General features: G+C 36.4%; 1 protein-coding gene across 1 annotated transcript in view; it reads right to left on the bottom strand.

Annotated features, from left to right (window-relative positions):
- CNTLN (centlein) overlaps positions 1-20,215 on the bottom strand; it is a gene marked incomplete at its 3' end in the record, with an annotated part of 196,525 nt that overhangs the window by 116,910 nt on the left and 59,400 nt on the right. The window contains exons 7-8 of the mRNA XM_082337586.1: positions 10,996-11,158; positions 3,779-3,970 (exon numbers count right to left, since the gene is read on the bottom strand). Coding sequence (XP_082193712.1) covers positions 3,779-3,970; positions 10,996-11,158 — 355 coding nt within the window. The remainder of the gene's footprint in view (positions 1-3,778; positions 3,971-10,995; positions 11,159-20,215) is intronic.

The following is a 20,215-nucleotide window of genomic DNA, read 5'->3' as shown; positions in this document are numbered from 1 at the left end:
CTACAGTTACAACAGTAAAAACATTTAAATGTCTGTTAATTACTGTTCTTTGATCAATTACCATCTCTTAATACTGTCTTTGATGTCTGCACACATATGAAAAGTAGGAGTCAAGACAGAAATGACTGCCTCGGTTCAGTAAACGTATTTAAATATTTACCATTCACATGGGTAACAGTTATGGTATACTAACCGTATGACTAAATGTATGGTATACATCTCAGAGCTAAAAATGAACACCAATAATGAAACAGAACCAAAACAACAATTACATGATGAAATTAATCAAACCGCACAGGCTTATGTTTTGAAAACTATTTTAAATGTTTTTGTTCTGTTCTTTTTTGCTGTGTAGCATAAGCATAGATCTAACTAAAAAGTCTTCCAAATTCAAAGATGCCTAATCTCTCTGATCAGAGAAAAGGTATGTGAGAGATGCTGAATGCACACATACTAAGATGTAAACAGAAATTTACTGTAAAGCAGAGTCAAATTCTTCATCAAACACATTACCAGAATAGTCAAAATGAAATCAACCAAAAGTTTGCACTCACCAACACAAGTGTCACACCGACTAGAATAAGATTATAGCATTAAAAAGGCATATTTTACCCTTAATGAAAGAAAACTGAGATATTCTTGCTAATGAAGTCAATAAAAGAAAACTCATTTTTGCCTGACTACAATGTAATTTCAACAGCAAGAAAAGTTCAAATCCAGGAAAAAGTATGTGCTAACATATGCACCACTGATGAATAATCTTCCTGGCTAGTGAAAGTCTGAAGAAGATATATCAGTGCTGTCAACAGACTGTTAGCATGTCCCACAGGATGAACTTTCAGCAAGGCACAAATCTGAACATGCTCAAGAAATCAGTACTTTTACAGAAATATGATTGTCATTTAAAACAACTTCTTTTTTTAGGAAGGATTGTTTTTAAAAAAATGGTAACAGGAAAACTAGTAGATGCTTACATTGCTTTGGTGTCCTGTTAGTTAAGCCTCTATTCCAAATCCATCCTGTTCTACTGGTGTTGCAGTCAAGAGACAGCAGAATGAGTTAGGAGGTTCTCTTAAACACATTTCACTTGAGAACTTCACAAACAACCAGGAGTATGGTTATCTAACGGGTCACAGAAGTAATGATAGGTCATCACTTTTTACCCCTGCAGAAACCTCAGCTGTGTAACCACACAATAGTCATTACCTCTCTTATGTAAGACAGTAAAGTTGGTAACCGGAAATTTGGCTGTCATCAAAATGCAGTCAACAATGAGTATTACGATAGATTCCCAAAAGGAATACTCTGGCCTTTCAACCCAAGCAATGTCAACAAAATTTGCGATATTTGCTATAGCATAATGGAATAATGTTAGTCACAAGAAAATATTAAGCATGTTACGCACATAAGCACACACTGCTTAACATCTCAGCTCTCCTACAAAGCTATCAAATGTGGACACTACGTATACCCATTTCCTTCCCTATGAGGCTGCTTCAGTAACACTAATCATTTGTCCCATCACAGCCTGGTTTAAAATCAATTTACTGAAAAATCATACACAGCATTTAGCTTACTATATTATATTCATTATCATAAGTTGTCTGCTTTTGCTTCCTACCATGTCTTCTCCACTAGCACTGGTAAATATCTGACTGAGCTTGTGACAGATCACATAAATGTTCAACTGATGTATTTCTGCAGAAGGTCAGACTGAACCTACATTCACTAACAAAACAGCAAATTCTCTGAATAATCATGACAAGTACACTTCTTCAAACACACTGTGAACAGGGAGAGTGCCAGAAAGTCTAAAAGGCTGAGATAGTATCAAAATGGAAACATAGCCAAAAGCCAACAGAAGGCCACAGGAAAATAATTATTTGCACCCATGTTCACCGGTAAGTAATTTAGAACTGCTTCACATTTGGATCCTAATTTATATGGAGCATACTGGTTAATGTATTTCAAGTTCAGATGCCACTAGAAGGAGACACAGAATAAATAACAAAAGAAATAATAACAATTCACCCACACTGGATGTGATTCATTTAAAACATCCAAAGGAAATCAAGTATAAAGTTGAATAACCAATTGTAGGTTGTCACTAGCTTCTAAAATAGTCTTACTTTTAACCTCAGAAATTTCCTAAAGTTCTTTTAAGAAGTAAGCAAAATTGATCTGAGTGAAATTGTTTACTTGGATTTGAAATGGATTTCAACAAAGTTCCACACTAGGAGCTCTTAAAGAAACCCAACTGCTGTATTTTAAGGGGAGAAAAAATTCTTACAGTTAAATAATTGCTTTAATTATGAGAAATAAGTAATAGCAATAAATGCTTAGGATACTCAGGAAATATAATCCAGAGATATAATAAAAGGTTTTATGATAAAAAAAATTAAATAGTCTGGCAAAATAAACTGCAAAAAACTCTTCAGAGCAATACAAGATGATGAAAGCAGAATGATGTATTCAGAAATACAATCTGAGCATTCAAAAACCATAATCTAAAGCTGTCTTTAGAGCAGAAACAGCTTGAGACTAATTTTATAACATTTTTAAAAATCCACTAAAACCTTCTAATAGAAAAAAAAAAACAAACAATTATTTCTAAGATTCAGAAAAAGGTCAAGAATTCACTAAGAGGTAAATACCCCACAACAAAGACTTAAAAGAATGTGTTTTATCATTTGTAAAACAAAATTATCCAGTCATTATATAAAGGGGAACTTTAAAAATCATACAAAATATGGGTTAAGAATCTTGTGATAAACACTTAAGTAATACTCTGGATAAAGTTAGAACATTAACTGTGGAATGACCATCATGAACACCTCCAGCATTCTGTGATTTTTCTGATTTACAGCAGCTTTACTACTTACACAAATTTTGAGGAATTAAACACTATGTTTTTTAATATTCAAGCCCCTTTGGGCTCATGAATATAATCCTTGATTACAGATCTACCTAATCTACCCACAATAAGCGAAGTTTTGCATTTCACGAGCATTATCACCTTAACTATTTTCACTTCTCTGCGTAACCAAGGGAAAGAGTGCTAGTAAAACTGAAATGCATAAGCACATCTCATTGACAAATCTATGGAAGAAAATAAGCAACAGAGGTTACAAAACCATTGTGGGTAGATCATTTCAAAGTCTTTCAAACTCACTTTAAGTCATAAATTGGGCTTTGGAAAATGTCGGGGGTATATGTGCAAGATCTGGCACACTTGTAAAGTTGGAGGCCTGTTAGTGGGAGTGACAGATTTATTATAATAGTTCCAAATGGCACATTAAAGCTTAGAAATTTTTATACAAATATTTCTCCCCACCATACTACTTTCTTTAGATCTATAATCTGAAGTTTTATTGCATGGTCAGGAACAACGAAACAAATCAGGACCGATACATTTCATTTTCACAGAGGAAATGCAGAAACTTTACAATTTTTTCTAGGAATTTGTTTCCAGGAACAAAATCACTTTGGTTTTATTTTTGTATTTTGTGTCTTTGTTAGAAAATATAAATAAGAGTCTTGTTGAATACTGACACCACTTTTCAGGTTTTTTACCAGGACAGATTTAATTGTGAAGTACCTTCTATTAGCAACAGCAGAAATAGTTACACTACTGCAGCAGCATAATTGCACAGTTTTTCTTAAAAAAACCAAACCAAAACAAAACAAACCCCCTGCTATTTCCTTTAAAACTGTCTGGTACAGAAGCTTAATTTAAACCAAGAAGAAGCAACTTTTATTATTCTAGAAGCAGACTCACCTGCACTTCACGTTTTGAAGAATTCTGATGTACTCCATTTAAAGCATCACGAGCCTGCTGAAGTTGCTCTTGTAACTGACAAATCTTTTGATCTTTTCCAAGTAACTGATCCTGAAGAGAGGCACAGCTCTGCTGCAGTTGAATTTCACTTGTTTTAACAGTTTCAAAACAAAAAGTCAATTCCTTATGAAGCTATGAGAGGGGAGAAGAGAAATAAGAGGATTAAAAATAACTTAAATGCAGATACCCATATAAATACAGGAGGAAAGAAAGTATAATTTAAGTAACTTGTCCACAACGATCACCCTCTCTTTTTCACATTTTAACAATTCTTTCACACTTGTCCTCCTGCCTCACTCTATACATTTAAAATAGTGATTGTAACAATCACTGAAACTTTAAGTTTGAAAGACGGTTTTCCAGGAAAACACAACTTACATTAGAATATTAACAGTTTCAGTTGTTTTTTTTTATGGCATTTATGAATAGAAATGGACAGCTAAAAATTAGGATTTATTGTACTTCTTGAACAGTTCATATAAAATACAGAAAATACAAAAAAAAAAAAAAAAAAAAAAAATTCCTCATTGAGAACCGGAGAAAAACTGAAACATCTGTCTTGGGAACGAAATTAAAGGAGCAAGAATACCAAATACCATCCTTGTCTTTTATAGAGTAGTTTGATCTTTTAAAACTAACATTTTTAATATAGCTTGGATAGCAATACAGTGAATCCACTAATGCCTACTGCATTTTGAATGAAGTATAAAATGGTTGTTCAAATAATTATTCTATGGGAATTTTTTTGACATTAACTATAAAACCCAGAGATTTTATTAGAAGTTCTTATCCCTGGCTGTTGCTCAACTGTTCTTGCTGAAACCAGAATACTGTATATATTCTGCAATCACTTTAGAAGAGATTCCATACACACAAAAAATTTCTAGAACTCCACCTAAGTAATAACTAGCGGTATGTGCCATCTAACTGACAAAGAGAACTTATTTTTCAAGAATAAGAGAACTTAATAACCACCCCATCCCTCAATTTTTACCTTTCTTTTTCAATATAAACATCTGAAAACTGTTCAAAACAAAATCATCTTTTTATTAAAAAAATATAAAAAACAGATTGAAAAATAAACCTGCAGTTGAATAAACAGTACAGATTCTGAAGTAAATACATGACTCTACAGCTTTACTGCCTAAGTATACATTCCTCTCTCTCTTCATTTCAGTCCTTCATTCCTTTGTCTTTTTCTTCTCAAAACAAACAATATTCCCTCCAACTATTTATTCTACCCTAAAATAATCTGTAGAAGGCATATACTTCGGCAGCTGCCAGTTTTCTTCAGAAAATCCATTTGTGCCATTCTATTCAAAGGAAACTAATTAAATATGAAAATCAGAATTTCCAAACCTATCAATAATATTTATAAGTACAAGGACACAAGTCATTTTACTTTTAAAAACATCATTTTACTCTTCATTTTACTCTGTGTCTTATTAGCTTTACTTAAATGATAAACTTCTTTCTCCCTTTTGTCTGCTTACATCACTTAGAACTTAAAGCGTTTGAAAAACAATAACAACTTTTAGATTTGGAAATGGTCTACCTAACACTTTCTGAGAAATCTAGAAACAATAATCTCCCTTCCTTTCCTTCTTCCTATAATTTTCTACTCCCATGGGCTCTCAAAATCCACTTAGGACAAAGTAAATTACTTCTTCCCTATTTCCAAAGCAGATCAGAGATCATGTCTCTCATGTAAAATTAATTCAACGTCCAGATAGACTGATATTTTGAATGACTCTGTGTCTTAAAAATTAAAGTTTTACATTGAAATTTCTGTGCCTAATAAATCTTTCTATATATTTAAGAAAGCTTATATCATCTCTAGAAATGCAAGTTCAAGATTAGCCAATTTCTTATGGAAATCAGTAGGTATCTCACAGGAAAATAAACAGTTCATTTATCAAAAACATGCATTTTTAGATAATGTCCTTCCAAACGAATGGAACGTCAAGACACAGTTACTTCCAGCTATAACTATATAAGCTCATTAGCTAGATCATACTGGTATGACAATTTGCTGGTTTTATGACTAGCAGCACTTAAGTGGTCGTAATTATAGTATCTGAAAGGTAACATCCTAGTAAGATGAATGGAGAACATCAAAAATACGATGCTTTTTTCTAGCTGGCAGCCACATCCCCTAATGTACCTAATGGGTATTTTTGGTAGTCAGCATTTGTCAGGACAAGACAAATAGCATGTCTTTTTACTTACATAAACTTTTCCAACCTTTCCTGCTTTGAAAACAGCAATAAAAAACCACATATATTTCAAGTATAAAACTAGCTAAAAGCTATGTGCAAGATACACATTCACACGATTCATCTTTTTACACTGAGGTTTATATATTTTTTGTAACACCACCAATCTACTAGTTTATAGGACTCAGGTTCCTTTTTTTTAATGTATTTAACATCAGGAAATTTCAAAATTAAAATCATCTGTATGAAAAGAAATAGTTTTGTCTACTGTCCACCGATAACTAGAACAGCTTCCAAATTTCCATTCGGCTCCCTATCTTTTCATTTATGGCCATGCACTGTTTTGTGGATTAAATACATGCTTAATGTTTATATGCGATTATTTTGGGGGGTTCTGCTCATTTCTGACCCTGTTTTCGAAGAGGCACCACATTTAATCACACTGCAGTAAGCACATTCCAGAACATACAGAATTGCACAACACGGTGAAACAGGTTTACCACTAATAAAGATACAGAAAGTCAGGCGTAGAGAGACAAGACATAAAATGGAGATCAGAGAACTAGAGATGGAACATTAAGTAGAAAATCCAAAAGAAAGACAAAAATATTGTAAATTATTTATCTCGGAACTAGCACGCTTCGCAGAAAAGAGGAGTGAAATCTTGACTGTACATAAGTGAGTGGTTATACCTTACATGAATGTCAATAAGACATGAGATTTACCCAGGAAATTGTTTAATCCCCAAGAAGAGATATAAAAAAAATATTTACGTTTACAAGATAGAAAGAAAAAGGAAAATATTTTAAATCATTCTTTATACATTTTATGAAATTTGGTAGTTGGGGGAAAAAAAAAAAGGCAACAGCCAACAACACAAGATTGTGCTCTGGAAATACTGTTGCACTGACTGTATTTTGAGAATCTCTTTCCAATGCCTTAGAGCTGTCCTTTCTCTGACAGGCAACACAGACTGTTACAGGTTAAGGTACTTAAAAACAAATTAAAAAAGACTAAAAGTATCTGAAATCAGTACACTGTAACAAATTTAGTCTATATGACACAAGAGTATTATTTATTAGTCAGGAAGGAAGAGTAACTTAGCTGCATTACAAAAAATAAAGTATCCCATATTTCTCAGCTACCCAAACAATTTCCTATGTTGATTTAACTGATTTGACCAGAAAACACTTTTTGCTAGATCTTCAAAGAGTTACTTAAAACAGGAAACTTCATTAGATCAATAGGCGTGCTTAATGTCATCAAGTAACCTAAAAATGCCAGACCAAAGCTGGGACTTCCAGGAGAACCAAAAAATGGGACTCTAAAGCCTGTCCATATGTGATAGAATTCTGATTACAATTTCTCAGGCTTGAAGGAAAGCAGACTATCTCCACACACTGACACCATGAGAAGGACTAGGAAAGGCAACTGCAGGCACAAAATTAACCACAACATCTGAAAATGTATCTGACGCTGTCCTATTTTTACCTACTTTCTGGTGCACTTGATGCAGACTTCTACAATGCCTCATAATTGAAAACTCTTACAGTGCTTTCCAATTATGCCAAAAATCTAGCATTGAGCAATGCTTTTCTTCATCACAGACATGTACCATCCACAGTATTCTCTATTTGTTGTTCCAGGAGCTGAGTTCCAGGACACAAATTACAATTTCCTATTTAATGACAAATAACAGTATTTCCACTTCACTAAAAGGGCCTTCCACTAAGAGATTTTTAATCAGTATGATTAACAAGGAACCTAAAGGCCACATCAGATCAAGGGAAAGTACTACTTTATAAAAATAAAGGGCCTAAATTGTAAATTTCAGAAAACTGTGAGAAGCTGGCTAAGGAGTTCAGAATCTCTTCTTGTCTTATTATCCCCTGTATTGATTGAAGTCTCTCCGCCTTGAAATTGTTGGTGAGGACAAATCTATTGAGTCTCATTAAATCCAGCACAGGAATGAAGTCCCCGGAGCATTTGGGACCACTAAAACAGATGCTATACATTTTTGAAAAATATTTGCAATCCTTGAGAATGAGAACTACAGCTGCAATATAAAATAGATATCAATTTGTTTCCATAAATGTTCTAACATAGAGCAGTTACTGTAGACTACAACACCCTTAAAATTTGTGCTTAAAGAAAAAAAAAAAAAAAGTAGCAGCATGTCAAGTCAACGCAACTTTATAAAACAGATCACAGATCTTCCCATGTGTATGCTGCCCACTACAGCTAGACTTGGAAGTGAATTTGCGGTCCTCAATGGATTTACACATAATCTAGTGCAAGTTCATGACCTTGATCTGGTTTATCAGAAATGTTTTTTCTTTTATTCAGTCTACTGTTTTGTACTACACATTAACATCAGCACAAAGGGGTTCTTCCTAAATGGTAGACCATTAAGATGAACTTGGAACATGTGAGCCAACCACATTGCCTGAGCTATAGCATATACTGCCTATCTGACCACTAACAGAGAGGTCATTGATCTTGCTGTAAGGGACAATATATCATAGGATGTACATACTGATAGGCTCAATGCCATTCGGAGCAGCAGGAAAGTATTCCTTTGTGAGCATGTCTATGGAATAGCTGACACATCCTTATCTAGCTGTTGCAGCCTGCATATTATTAATGCATGGAAGACAAACAGAACACACATTTGTCTGCAATAGTTTGCCCTTCTCATTCAAGGGAAAAATAGGCATTTGTATTATTTTTAAAGAAGCTGAGTTTTCCAAAGGCCTGCTGTGACTTCAGCAGGATGACTGCGTTATCTTGTGATTTGGAAAATGCATGTGACTTTGAAGCAATTACGGTTGGGTATTTTATATAGTTCTTCTAATCAGAAGTATAGGACAGGATTGTCATGATAAAGGAACTCCTTTTCCCCTGCGAAGTTCTCTCAGTGCAATTTGCCACAAATGTTATTAGATCTATTCCACTCTGACTTCGGGAACAGAATTTTTTTTTTTTTTTACTTTTTACTTTTTTTATAATATATATTTCTTAAAACATATTTTTATAAAAAACAAAAAGAACATATTTTTGCCAGGTGCATTAGATACTTTGATATTTTACAAAACAACAGCTTATCACTTCCACAATAGTACCTTGTCAGAATATTTGAGTTAGCTTTTGCTGGTTCCATGTTGGAAAAATACTGAATTCAACACCTTCAAACCAGCGAATTTTAGGGTCATCTGTGAGTTGAAGTATTTGGCAGCTATCAAAAAAGGGCTAATCTTCAAAACCACACTATTCTTGTTCTTGTTATATAATCAGCTAAGCAGAAGTCTTAAGCCCTACTAAGACAGACCAAGAACTGCGAACCAGCCTTCTGAAGCAATCATGAATTTTGAGCCAAGCCTAGTTTAGACACAGCTTGCCCCTAATGGCTGTATAAGTATACCCATCAATTTTCCGTAATACATAAGTAATTTACAATAGCAAAATTATTTTTCATACGACAGGTTAAACTCTTTCCCAAATTGAAGTAATACTGGCAAAACCACTATTATGCAAGGTAAAGTGACCTTTATAAAGAGTTTTGTGATGCTTTAAAACAGTCTCGTGAAAAAACAGTTTTATTTTCTTTCATATGTTGTAGAACAAGTCTGGAAGAAAATTGTCTTATAAACACTGATGAAGAGAGTTCATATTGTCTTCAATTCTGTTAATTTTTTTTTTTTAGTGACTCAAAAGATCCATTTAACACCTATAGAAGCATTGACTTGAGAATGAAAAGTGAACGAAATACCAACTCCTGATACCTACATTCTGGTCTTTTTTTTTGAAAAGTCTATCGTTTACTTTGTCTTGCCCCAGATAGGTAGAACTCCCCCTGTGTTGTACATATTCTGAACAACTTTGATGGAAGTCTACCTGTAGCTTGGCTGGGCTACTACTGTAGCAAATAAAAGACTTAATGTCTATCGTCACTGCAGTCAATGATAAACTTGTGCAGGGCTAAGTACACAAGAATGTGCTGGGCACTATGCGCCACAAAATGTTAACCCAAGACATCTTTAGAAACCCAGTACTGATTCTGGCTTGACTTAGGCCCAGCTTCACCATTTTATCACAAACTGCATACTCTAAGACGATAAAGGGAAACACCTGTTTTTTGTAAAAGCACTGACAGTACACAATTTAAGAGAACAGTTCCAAGGTTGGTAGAAGGTACATGAAAGTTGTATATACAACTTTTTCCTTGTCTTCTTCCTTCTCAATGCTTCTAAAAAGGAAGGAAACATATCTTCTGTATTTCTTACAGACTGAAAAACACATCCATACAATTTGTTACACTCAAAAGAAGTTCTGAGTAGTGCACATGTGACAGCTCTTCAGGGTTAGCGTTTTTCCTGGCATTCATCAAAAATATGAATCTGTTCCGTAAATATAAATATAGTTAAAAATTTTTGAATTAGTTATCCATTTTAAAAGCTATTATGGCAACAATTTTTCCAGTTATTTTTGATAGAGCAGGGATTTGCATCTTAAACCAGTAAAATTGTTTGAGATTCACACATATACATTATTTACCAGTGAAAGGATTTTCTTCTCCTCAATTATCAGAAACAAATTGCAGAATTTAGTAATTGAAAGCTCTAGGAGAGGAAGAAAAAAAAAACCATAGATAACACAAAATTACATGAAGAATGCTTGGCAATTCACTCCTATTTTTCTTCAGATGCAAATAAACTTAATTTTTAAGGCTCATCATCAATTCAATGTAAGCAAGGGGCCATATATGCTGGGATGTAATTAGGCCAATAAACTCTGTTACTCTGCCAACCATATTCTGGTAACAATAAAGATCCAGAGATCTAAAGGATGCAACACTACACAGTGCTTTGATTACTCTGTCCATTGATATTGTACCGATGGATATTAAAATGAACCCTGTGAACATAAAGCAGAATGACATACTTTTTGATATGATGTCGTTTCAGCTGTGTGAGCATCTTCTTGGTCTTTCAGTACTTTTTGTGCATCAGTATTGAGAGCCTGAAGCTGCTTTATGAGCTCAGCCTGCTGTGCTGTATGTTTAATGTTTTGCCTGTAAAGATTCTGCAGCTCCTGTAACTCCTTCCTGTGCAAAACAAGCAATAAAGAGCAATTAAGAAAAAGAACAACAATGACCTCTGTTAAACAATTGTGTTCAAATAATTTTATTGTAGATAACGAGCTTCCTATTTTCATTTATTTTTCTGTCAATTGCCTTATAAACACTAGAAGTTACATATAAAATATTTATCACATACTTTTGTGAAATATCTACAAAACAGTTAAGTTTCAATATGGAATGCCTTTCAATTTCCCTCTAATGCTCTCACTGCTCTAAAATAACAGGATTTTCACTACTGCATCAACACTTTCTAATCAATATTCAGTTAACTCTTTAGCAGTAAGTGTTGAAATGTAAAATATTTAGAACACCTGGACTGTAAAGTAAGTTTAATCTTTTTTTTAACTAAAATCATCAGAAAAAAGATAAAAGTTTTTCTTAACTTGCAGAGTATGTGTAATGCAAGTCTCTTTCTGAAATGCACCTACTCCCTAGACACATGAAGTATGTCTGCTAATGAGTTACTTTTTGTCTGCAGGTACAGCATACTGCAACAACCATAAGCAAAGTAAACTTTGGTGTGTATTACATAATATAGCAATAAAAGCTCTATAAACACAATAATAGGAATCATGTTTTAATGCAGCCATAGGACAGATCTAGTAGAATCAGTCTGCTTGAGAATTTTACTGTACTGCTGATAGATCTTACAAATTAAGGTAGAAACGAAGATCAGTAACTCTTACTTATTATAAACAATGACTAAACACTTTGAATATTTTCTGGAACACGTTAGCAGTTCAGACGACTCCATTAATCCCTTTTTATATATTTTCTACTTAATTCCTTGTTTTCACAAGCACATTTCACACTAGTATTACATACAGATACGGAAATATAAGTTTATCACTCCAACAAATTTTCTTCCTTACATCCTCAAAGAATTTTCTTGGTGACCTCCAACACATATGCGATTTCTCTATGCCCTGAATTATCATTAACAGCAAGGTTATCATTACATTTTTATAATACTACTGGAGATGTCTGGTCAAAGATCAGTGTACGAAAAGCAAGCAGCAATACCAATTTTGTTGTGTTTTCCTGAGAAATCACAGAATGACAAAGAAACCATTTTAAGTGAACTTTCCAAAAAACATTTCTTAAGATCTGTGCCACTACTTAATATGTTGATTATTCACTAAAGGTACAACATCTGAATAATTATATAAAAATTGAAATTACATGTACCACAATAGCACAGTCAGAAAACTTAATGTCGTTAAAAAAACACTGTTTAAAAAAGCCTGTTAACAGGCCAACACAGAAGAACACTTAAGGACGTGCTTCCTTAACAGTATTTAAGTCCTACTGTTCTCAATAGATGTAAAGTAGCTCCTCAAAATTAACAACAGTAGAGGTGCAGTAAGGACTCTGTGTAACAAAACGAAAGTACAACTGCACTATGTACTTCATATGTACTAATTTGACTGCTCACAACCACAACAGCAGAAGTAAGGACACAGTGATATATTAGCACTTTCCAACAGGCTTCCAAATAACCACTCATTTCATTTCCCCGACTGTGAGTATATACTAGAAAATGACACATCTTTGCACTGCAGTTACAACACAGATTATATTAATTTTGCACAGGTTCTCCAATCAGGTCTTCATTTTGCTGTTGACGGGAAAAATGTGGGATAACATTGAATCCTCAGATGCTGTTGGAAATGTTGGTAGTAACCGTTGCCAAGACCACTCTGCTATATTGCTGCTCTTTAATTTGCATGCAAACATCAATTTAGTTATCCATGTCTGTCACCTGAGAATGCACAGTATTATATGTTCTCTAATGGTTTGCCCACAAAGGGTATTAAGGTCAACGGGAATCTTTTTTGTTGACTTTATTAGGGTTTAAGTCATATGCTAAAGGGGATGGGATGGGGGGGAAGCTAAACCTTGCAGCCACCCAAGAACTGCATCACAGTCAGAACACATGTCAACATGTTTGCTCATGTTAAATTCAAGGATTTTTAAATATAGGGAAACTCAGTCACAGTTCCATTACACCACATTTTAAAAATCAAATTTTATTTCTTCACACACATATCCTAACTTGCTTTATTTTTCTGAGTAAAAAGGTATAAAAACCAAAATAGTTGCAATCTGAAAAATTCTTGAGACACAGATATACACAATCACTGTATTTAACTTGCAGTTGTATGTTACAGCCGCTTTTATCCTCGTTAGTGAATAAGGCACTATTTTCACATTGTAAATCCACAAGGGGAGCCTTACTTTATTTCATTTTTACACAGGAAGGAGGAAATGATGCTCAGTCTTACCAGGAATTATCCAGCATCAATGATGCAATACAAATAAATTCACAGAATGAAGCACCTTTGATAACAGACAGGCCAACCTGGTGAGGGGAGCTTTAAACTAGGAATGGTACGGTACAGAGATGTTGACCAAGTAACAAGTGAGGGAGCTATGGCCTGGGCTGGCAAGCAAAGGGCACAGGCTGGTGTGGACAGGAAAGACCTTGTGATGAACAATACAAGGCTCAGGGAGGACCACCTCAAGCATATGCACATAAATAAGGGAGTGCTGAGAGGACATCAGTACGGGGGAGTCCTCCTGGGAAATAAGCACAACCGGGTGCACATCTGAAGCTGCTGTTCAAATGTACACAGCATGTCCCCATGGAGGATGACAAAATGAATTAGAGATCTGTCTGCAGTTGCAGGGCTCATTGAGATCATGGAGACAAGGTAGGATAACTCACATGGCTAGAGTGCTGCCATGCATGGATACAGGCTCTTTAGGAAAGACAGGCTCGGATGGCAAGAATCATAGAATCGTTAAGGTTGGAAAAGACCCTTAGGATCATCGAGTCCAACCATTAACCTAGCACTACCAAGTCCACCACTATACCATGTCCTTGAGCACCATGTCTGCCCGTCTTTTAAATACCTCCAGGGATGGAGACTCAACCACTTCCCTGGGCAGCCTGTTCCAATGCTTGACCACCCTTTCGGTGAAGAAGTTTTTCCTAATATCTAACCTAAACTTCCCCTGGCCCAGTTTGAGGCCGTTTCCTCTCGTCCTATCACTCATTACTACGGAGAAGAGACCGACCCCCACCTCGCTACAACCTCCTTTCAGGTAGTTGTAGAGAGCAATAAGGTCTCCCCTCAGCCTCCTCCTCTCCAGGCTAAACAACCCCAGCTCCCTCAGCTGCTCCTCATAAGACCTGTGCTCCAGACCCTTCACCAGCTTCGTTGCCCTTCTCTGGACACGCTCCAGCACCTCTATGTCCTTCTTGTAGTGACAGGCCCAAAACCGAACACAGTACTCGAGGTGCGGCCTCACCAGTGCCGAGTACAGGGGCACTACCACCTCCCTGGTTCTGCTGGCCACACTATTCCTGATAGAAGCCAGGATGCCATTGGCCTTCTTGGCCACCTGAGCACACTGCTGGCTCATGTTCTGGTGGCTGTCAACCAACATCCCCAGGTCCTTTTCCGCCAGGAAGCTCTCCAGCCACTCCTCTCCCAGCCCGTAGCGTTGCATGGGGTTGTTGTGACTGAAGTGCAGGACCCAGCACTTAGCCTTGTTGAATCTCATGCAGTTGGCCCTGGCCCAAAGATCCAGCCTTTCCAGGTCCCTCTGCAGTTGCCCTTTATGTGAAAGAGTAGTGTAAATGGATGGAGCTCTGCCTTGGGATGGGCAATGAGCCAGCTGAGAGCATGTGGGTCAGGTGTGGGCAGTGGATGACATGGTGGCTGCCTGCTGATGCTTTCTGATCAAGACGAAGAATGAAGTTCTCTTCAGAAAACTGGAGGGAGATTCATGTTTGCAGACCCTTGTCTTCATGGGGGACTTGAATCACTCCAGTATATGCTGGAGGAACAACACAGCAGGGCACAAGCAATCCAGGAGGTTTCTGGAGTGCTTTGATGATAACTTCTTGCCACAGGTGATCAACAGGCTGATGAGGGGAGACACATTGCTGGACCTCATACTTACAAATAAGCAAGAACTGGTCAGTGATTTAAAGATCAGGGGCAGCCTTCTCTGCAGCAACCTTGAGATGATGGGAGTTCAGGATCCTGAAAGGAGGGAGAAAGGCAAAAAGCAGGATCACAACCCTGGATTTCAGGAGAGCAGACTTGGGCATTTTCAGGGACCTACTTGAAGGTATCCAGTATAATATCAGCCTGGAGAGAATAAGGGTCCATGAGAGCTGGTTGATTTTCAAGGATCACCTCCTCCGAGATCAACAATGCTCCATTCCAATGAGCAAGAAGTCAAGCGAGGTAGCAGGAGGCTTGCATGGATGAACAAGGACCTCCCCTGACTAAACTAAATGTGAAATGAAGGATACAAGATGTAGAAGCAGGGACAGGAGACCAGGAGGAATTTAGAGACATTCTCTACACATACAGGGCTAGGGTTAGGAAAGCCAAAATCTGTGTGGAGTTTAATAGGGTGAGAGACATGAAGGGCAACAAGAGGCTTCTGTAAGTACATCAGCAGCAAAACAATGACAAGGGATAAAGTGGGCTCACTGCTGAAAACAGCATGGGCTCTGATAGCAAAGGACATAAAAAAGGCCAAAGCACTCAATGCCTGCTTCGGCTCTGTCTTTAAAGGTAACACTTTCCTCCAGCAATCCCAGGTCCCTGTGACTCAGTCTCAGTGGAAGAGGATCAGATCAGGCAATATTTAAAAAACTGGACATACACATGTCCAAGGGAAATGATGTGATGCACCTATGAATGCTAAGAGAGGCTCAATAATCTTTGAAAGGTCATGGCTATCAGGGGACATTCCTGAGGACTGGAAGAAAGCATGTCAATCCTATGTTCAAGAAGGAGGATCTGGGAAACTAGAGCAGTCAGCCTTACCTCAATCCCTGGGAAGGTGATGGAGCATATAAAGTACAAGAAGATCATTGGGAGTAGTCATCATGAACTTACAAAGAGGAAATGATGCTTAACCGACCTGACAGCCCTCTCTGATGAAATGACTAGTTCAGTGGATGAGGGGAGAGCAGTGGATGTTGTTTATCTTGACTGTAGTGAGGCTTTTGACACCATCTCCCACAAAATGATCACAGACGGACTGATGAGGTATAGGTGATTCTCATTCTGTGTGATTCTGTTACTAATTTGCTTGCAGTGTGCTCAAAGAGAGTATACAAAATCAACCTCATGATAATCAGAAAAACAGTTACAAGATAAAAATCAATTTAGGATCAAAATATCTATTAATATGCTTACTCAAATCAGCAAACTACCAAGCACTCTACAAGAGAGACACCTGCCTGTCACTGCAGCAGGATAAGGATGTCAAGTCCTAAGTAAAATGATACTCTCAGGGAAGCATGTAACAGAAGAAATAATCAAAAATTGCAAATTGGAGGTAACAAAGGTAATTAGTGACATTTAAAATATATGTACCTATATACACAGCCATATATATGTAGGTATAGATGCATCTATACCTACATACACAGATATGTAGAAATATATGCATCTACATGTAAAATATATAAATTATATGCGGATTTGTACATGCATGCATACAAGTAGGATATATGTATACAAATGTAAGCACATACTGTACACTCTAAACAAACACAAATTTAAGAAAAAAGTCACCATCAGCAACACTAACAAAAAAACCAATACTCTCTCAGCTAAGTACCAAAATACCCCACCACATAAACAAACACACCATGATATACTGAGAGTATTTAACTCCATTTAACACTGAAGTCACAGATATTACTGAGAAAAAAAACACCTCTCTGTCTCTAATCTAACACCTCAAGACCAATACAATGGGAAACCAAGAAATTTGCAGAAAGTGAGCTGAACTTTTCAAGTCACAAAGAGCCTGCTATGAAAAATAGTCAGGTTTTTCCCAAGTCAAAATATAAGAGCATAACTAAATTATTTCAGCCACTAAAGTAAGATTACAATAACCTTAGTAGATTTTGCTTTAAACATTGCAAGGTTGACACTACATGAAGACACTACAAACTGGACTGCAGCAAGACTCAAAGATTTGATGCCTTGTCCTGCCAATAACAATATTTAAGATTCATACTATTGTTCAGGTTAGAGATAGTTCTGGTGCTGACATCCGACAAGAGTGTGAACTAAAGCTTCCTCCTATCCTTGGAGGGTAATATTAAATAAAACCTTTATGTCCTGCACATACCAACAGTTTAAGAGTAAACTGTGGCTTCCCAGAGATGTAAATGAAATGAACAGCTACTTTCACTCCAGAAGCTATATAACTGTGCTGCAAATAGAGTTAATGTTCATCACACCCACCACTTCAGGTGATGTTGTTGGCTTTGTTTCACCACCACAGTTTTGGTGAATACTCTGGGATTCTTAGTACCTCAGCTACCCCCATTACCAAGGGAATATAAGAGAGTTTGGGGTAATTCAGGAAATCCCTAGATTCCATTACCCGTAGTTTAGAAATACAAGACAGTGACAGGCACTATGAATTATGCCTTCTCAGGGGAATGGCATAGATACTATGAAATGGTTTATAGCACACAGCAAAGAATAACCTGAAAATCCCAGAGCAGCAAAATAAGGACTGACTAGAAATCCGACTGCCTCATAATTTACAGCATGGAGGTAAACAGCAGCGGGGTGGGGGAGGAGGGGAAGGGCAATATTGTTACAAAAGAAGTGGTTGTAAAACTATCAGGGATAGATTTGGACTAGAAACTAATCAAAGGAATGAAGTCCTGGCACACACTTCCAGTAAGAACCAGACAAGAAGTTCTAATTCATTTTAGAATAGAGCTTAGTATATTCGCAAACAGTTTAATATTCCTGGGTACCTGTGACAGCAAGGCTCAAGTCCCAGTGAATGAAGCAAACCTCTCCAGTTTGATGTTCAGAGTTCCACCAGAGCTCTGTGCCAGCGAGACACAGACCACTGAGAGCTCAGCAGTAAACACAAAGTTCTAATCCTGATATTTAGCATAATTTTAAAACAAAAATTGCAGAGATGCATTGCAGATGATCTTCAGAAACAAACAGCAAGATTTAACATTCTTCAAGAACATGAAAATGGAAAGGCTACCAGGGACGCTAAATAGATCCAGAAAATCTGTACTGAAGGCAAACATGAAAGATATCACAAGGAAATGCATTTCACAGCTACTTCAGGAGTTTGAAATTAAACTCAGTGAGATGAAGAGTGCTTTGCAAAAACAAAGCCAGCAAAGAAAGCTGGTGGCTTCTTGAAGACATCTACTATGCAGGATGGATCCTGTAAATACTGTCTGTTCAAAATACTCAGACAAATTTATCTTCCACACTTCAGAAGTATGTGACACACCTTTACTGACACTGGGTGGGATTTTCAAAAACACCTGCTATTCTGTAGACCAGAGTTAGACTGGAGTACTTCTTCAAAATTTTGGTCCCTGCTAATTTGCCGAAAAAGACTGCCCCTTAAAGAAAGCATTTCTTTTAGTGTCTACAGACATAGTTACTGTTAAACTGAAAAAAACTCTCACTAACAAACTGACAGATACGCAGAACAGAGCAAGAAGTTATGATCACACAAGAAACAGAGCACCAGACCAGTTTGCTCACAGACCCTTAGAGACTTTCTTTTCCAATTGATTTTAGCACCTACTGTAAAAATTTCAGACAGTATTACTAAGGTGTCAGCTGAAAGAGTATTTTTCTGGATCTGCCTATACTGCATATGAAAGAAGACACTAAATGAAGGAAGCTAGTTTCCTTCCTTTCTTCCTCTAGAGCTTGCTTCTAATAATTACGACTGTGCTTCTGGTCTGTTTTCAAAAAGGGGGAGAGTGGGGAAGGCAGGCAGGAAGCAGACAGGGAGAGAGAGACAGAGCAGTGGAGAAAACAGAGATTTGCAAATCAGATTGTCTTTTTCAACTCCAAAAGTTTGAAATTGATGATGGGAAACTGGAGATAGGAAGGGAAATGGGGTATTTTCCACACTATTTGTCAAAGAATTTTCTGCCAGCATTAAATGAAAACTGAGCACTCAAAGTGATACTTTTATAAGACTGTTTTAAACAAGGATAACTAAAAAAAAATATCAGTTAAAGAAAAAAAAAAGGAACAACCAAATGCTTCAATCATAAAGTCAACACAGTTCTAAGATCTTGGCCTAGGAAGATGAGAAGTTGTAAAGACCTCTTTTTCTCCTCAGATTCTTTCCATTAATTCTGGAGTTGTTGCTTTCTTTAACTTAAGTAAGAGTCTGGCTTTTGCCTACATAGATTTCTATTATTTTGGCTTTTTTTATTCATTAAGAACCAATAGAAAAATAGTTTTACCTATGTACTGACACCTTGAGAAGTTAAGGAGAAACTTCAATATTCTGTACTACAAAAAATACAGCATATTTGAAATTCTTCATTCTCAACTACTGAAACTACTTCCTGAAACTGTGAATTTTATATATGCCATTTAGTCTAAGCCTTCTTTTTTCATAAAAGAAATGTCAACATGAAACTTGTAGCCAAAGACAGTTCACTAAGAAAGATTAGCAGACATTGAATTACAATGATACTGATCAAATGTATACATATATAACCTGTCAAGTATAAATCACATACTAGTGATATGGAAAAATACTATCATTCTCTTAAGAGAGAAAACATTTGAGCACACAGTAAAACATATATGATCAGTTTGCCAAACTCTTTTCCATAAAATTAGAAGGTTGGTTGTATAGAAAAACATACAGAAAAGACTTCAAACACTTCAAAATAGGTATGTTGTCCATCTTTCTGTTGCCTCAAGTTCAGACCATATGTTCAAAAAAGTACTTCTTTTAATTACATATTTAAACGAGATGTCTGTGACAAATTCTAAGAAGTTGTTTTGCAGTGAATAGCAAAGAATACATTTTGAGGAATTTTAAGTTCAATGATTTGGCCAACTCAGTCTGCAATATACTAAACTGCAACCAACAAGCAGTAACTTTGCAAACCTTGATTACCTGACTTTAAAAATGTCTTCTTTGCTGTCCCTAGTCCTCTCACACATACATATA

Source organism: Platalea leucorodia (assembly GCF_965183815.1).
Source record: "Platalea leucorodia genome assembly, chromosome: Z".
Taxonomy (NCBI): Eukaryota; Metazoa; Chordata; class Aves; order Pelecaniformes; family Threskiornithidae; genus Platalea; species Platalea leucorodia.
The sequence above is the reverse complement of the archived record's forward strand: the minus strand, read 5'-3'. Positions and strand labels throughout refer to the sequence as shown.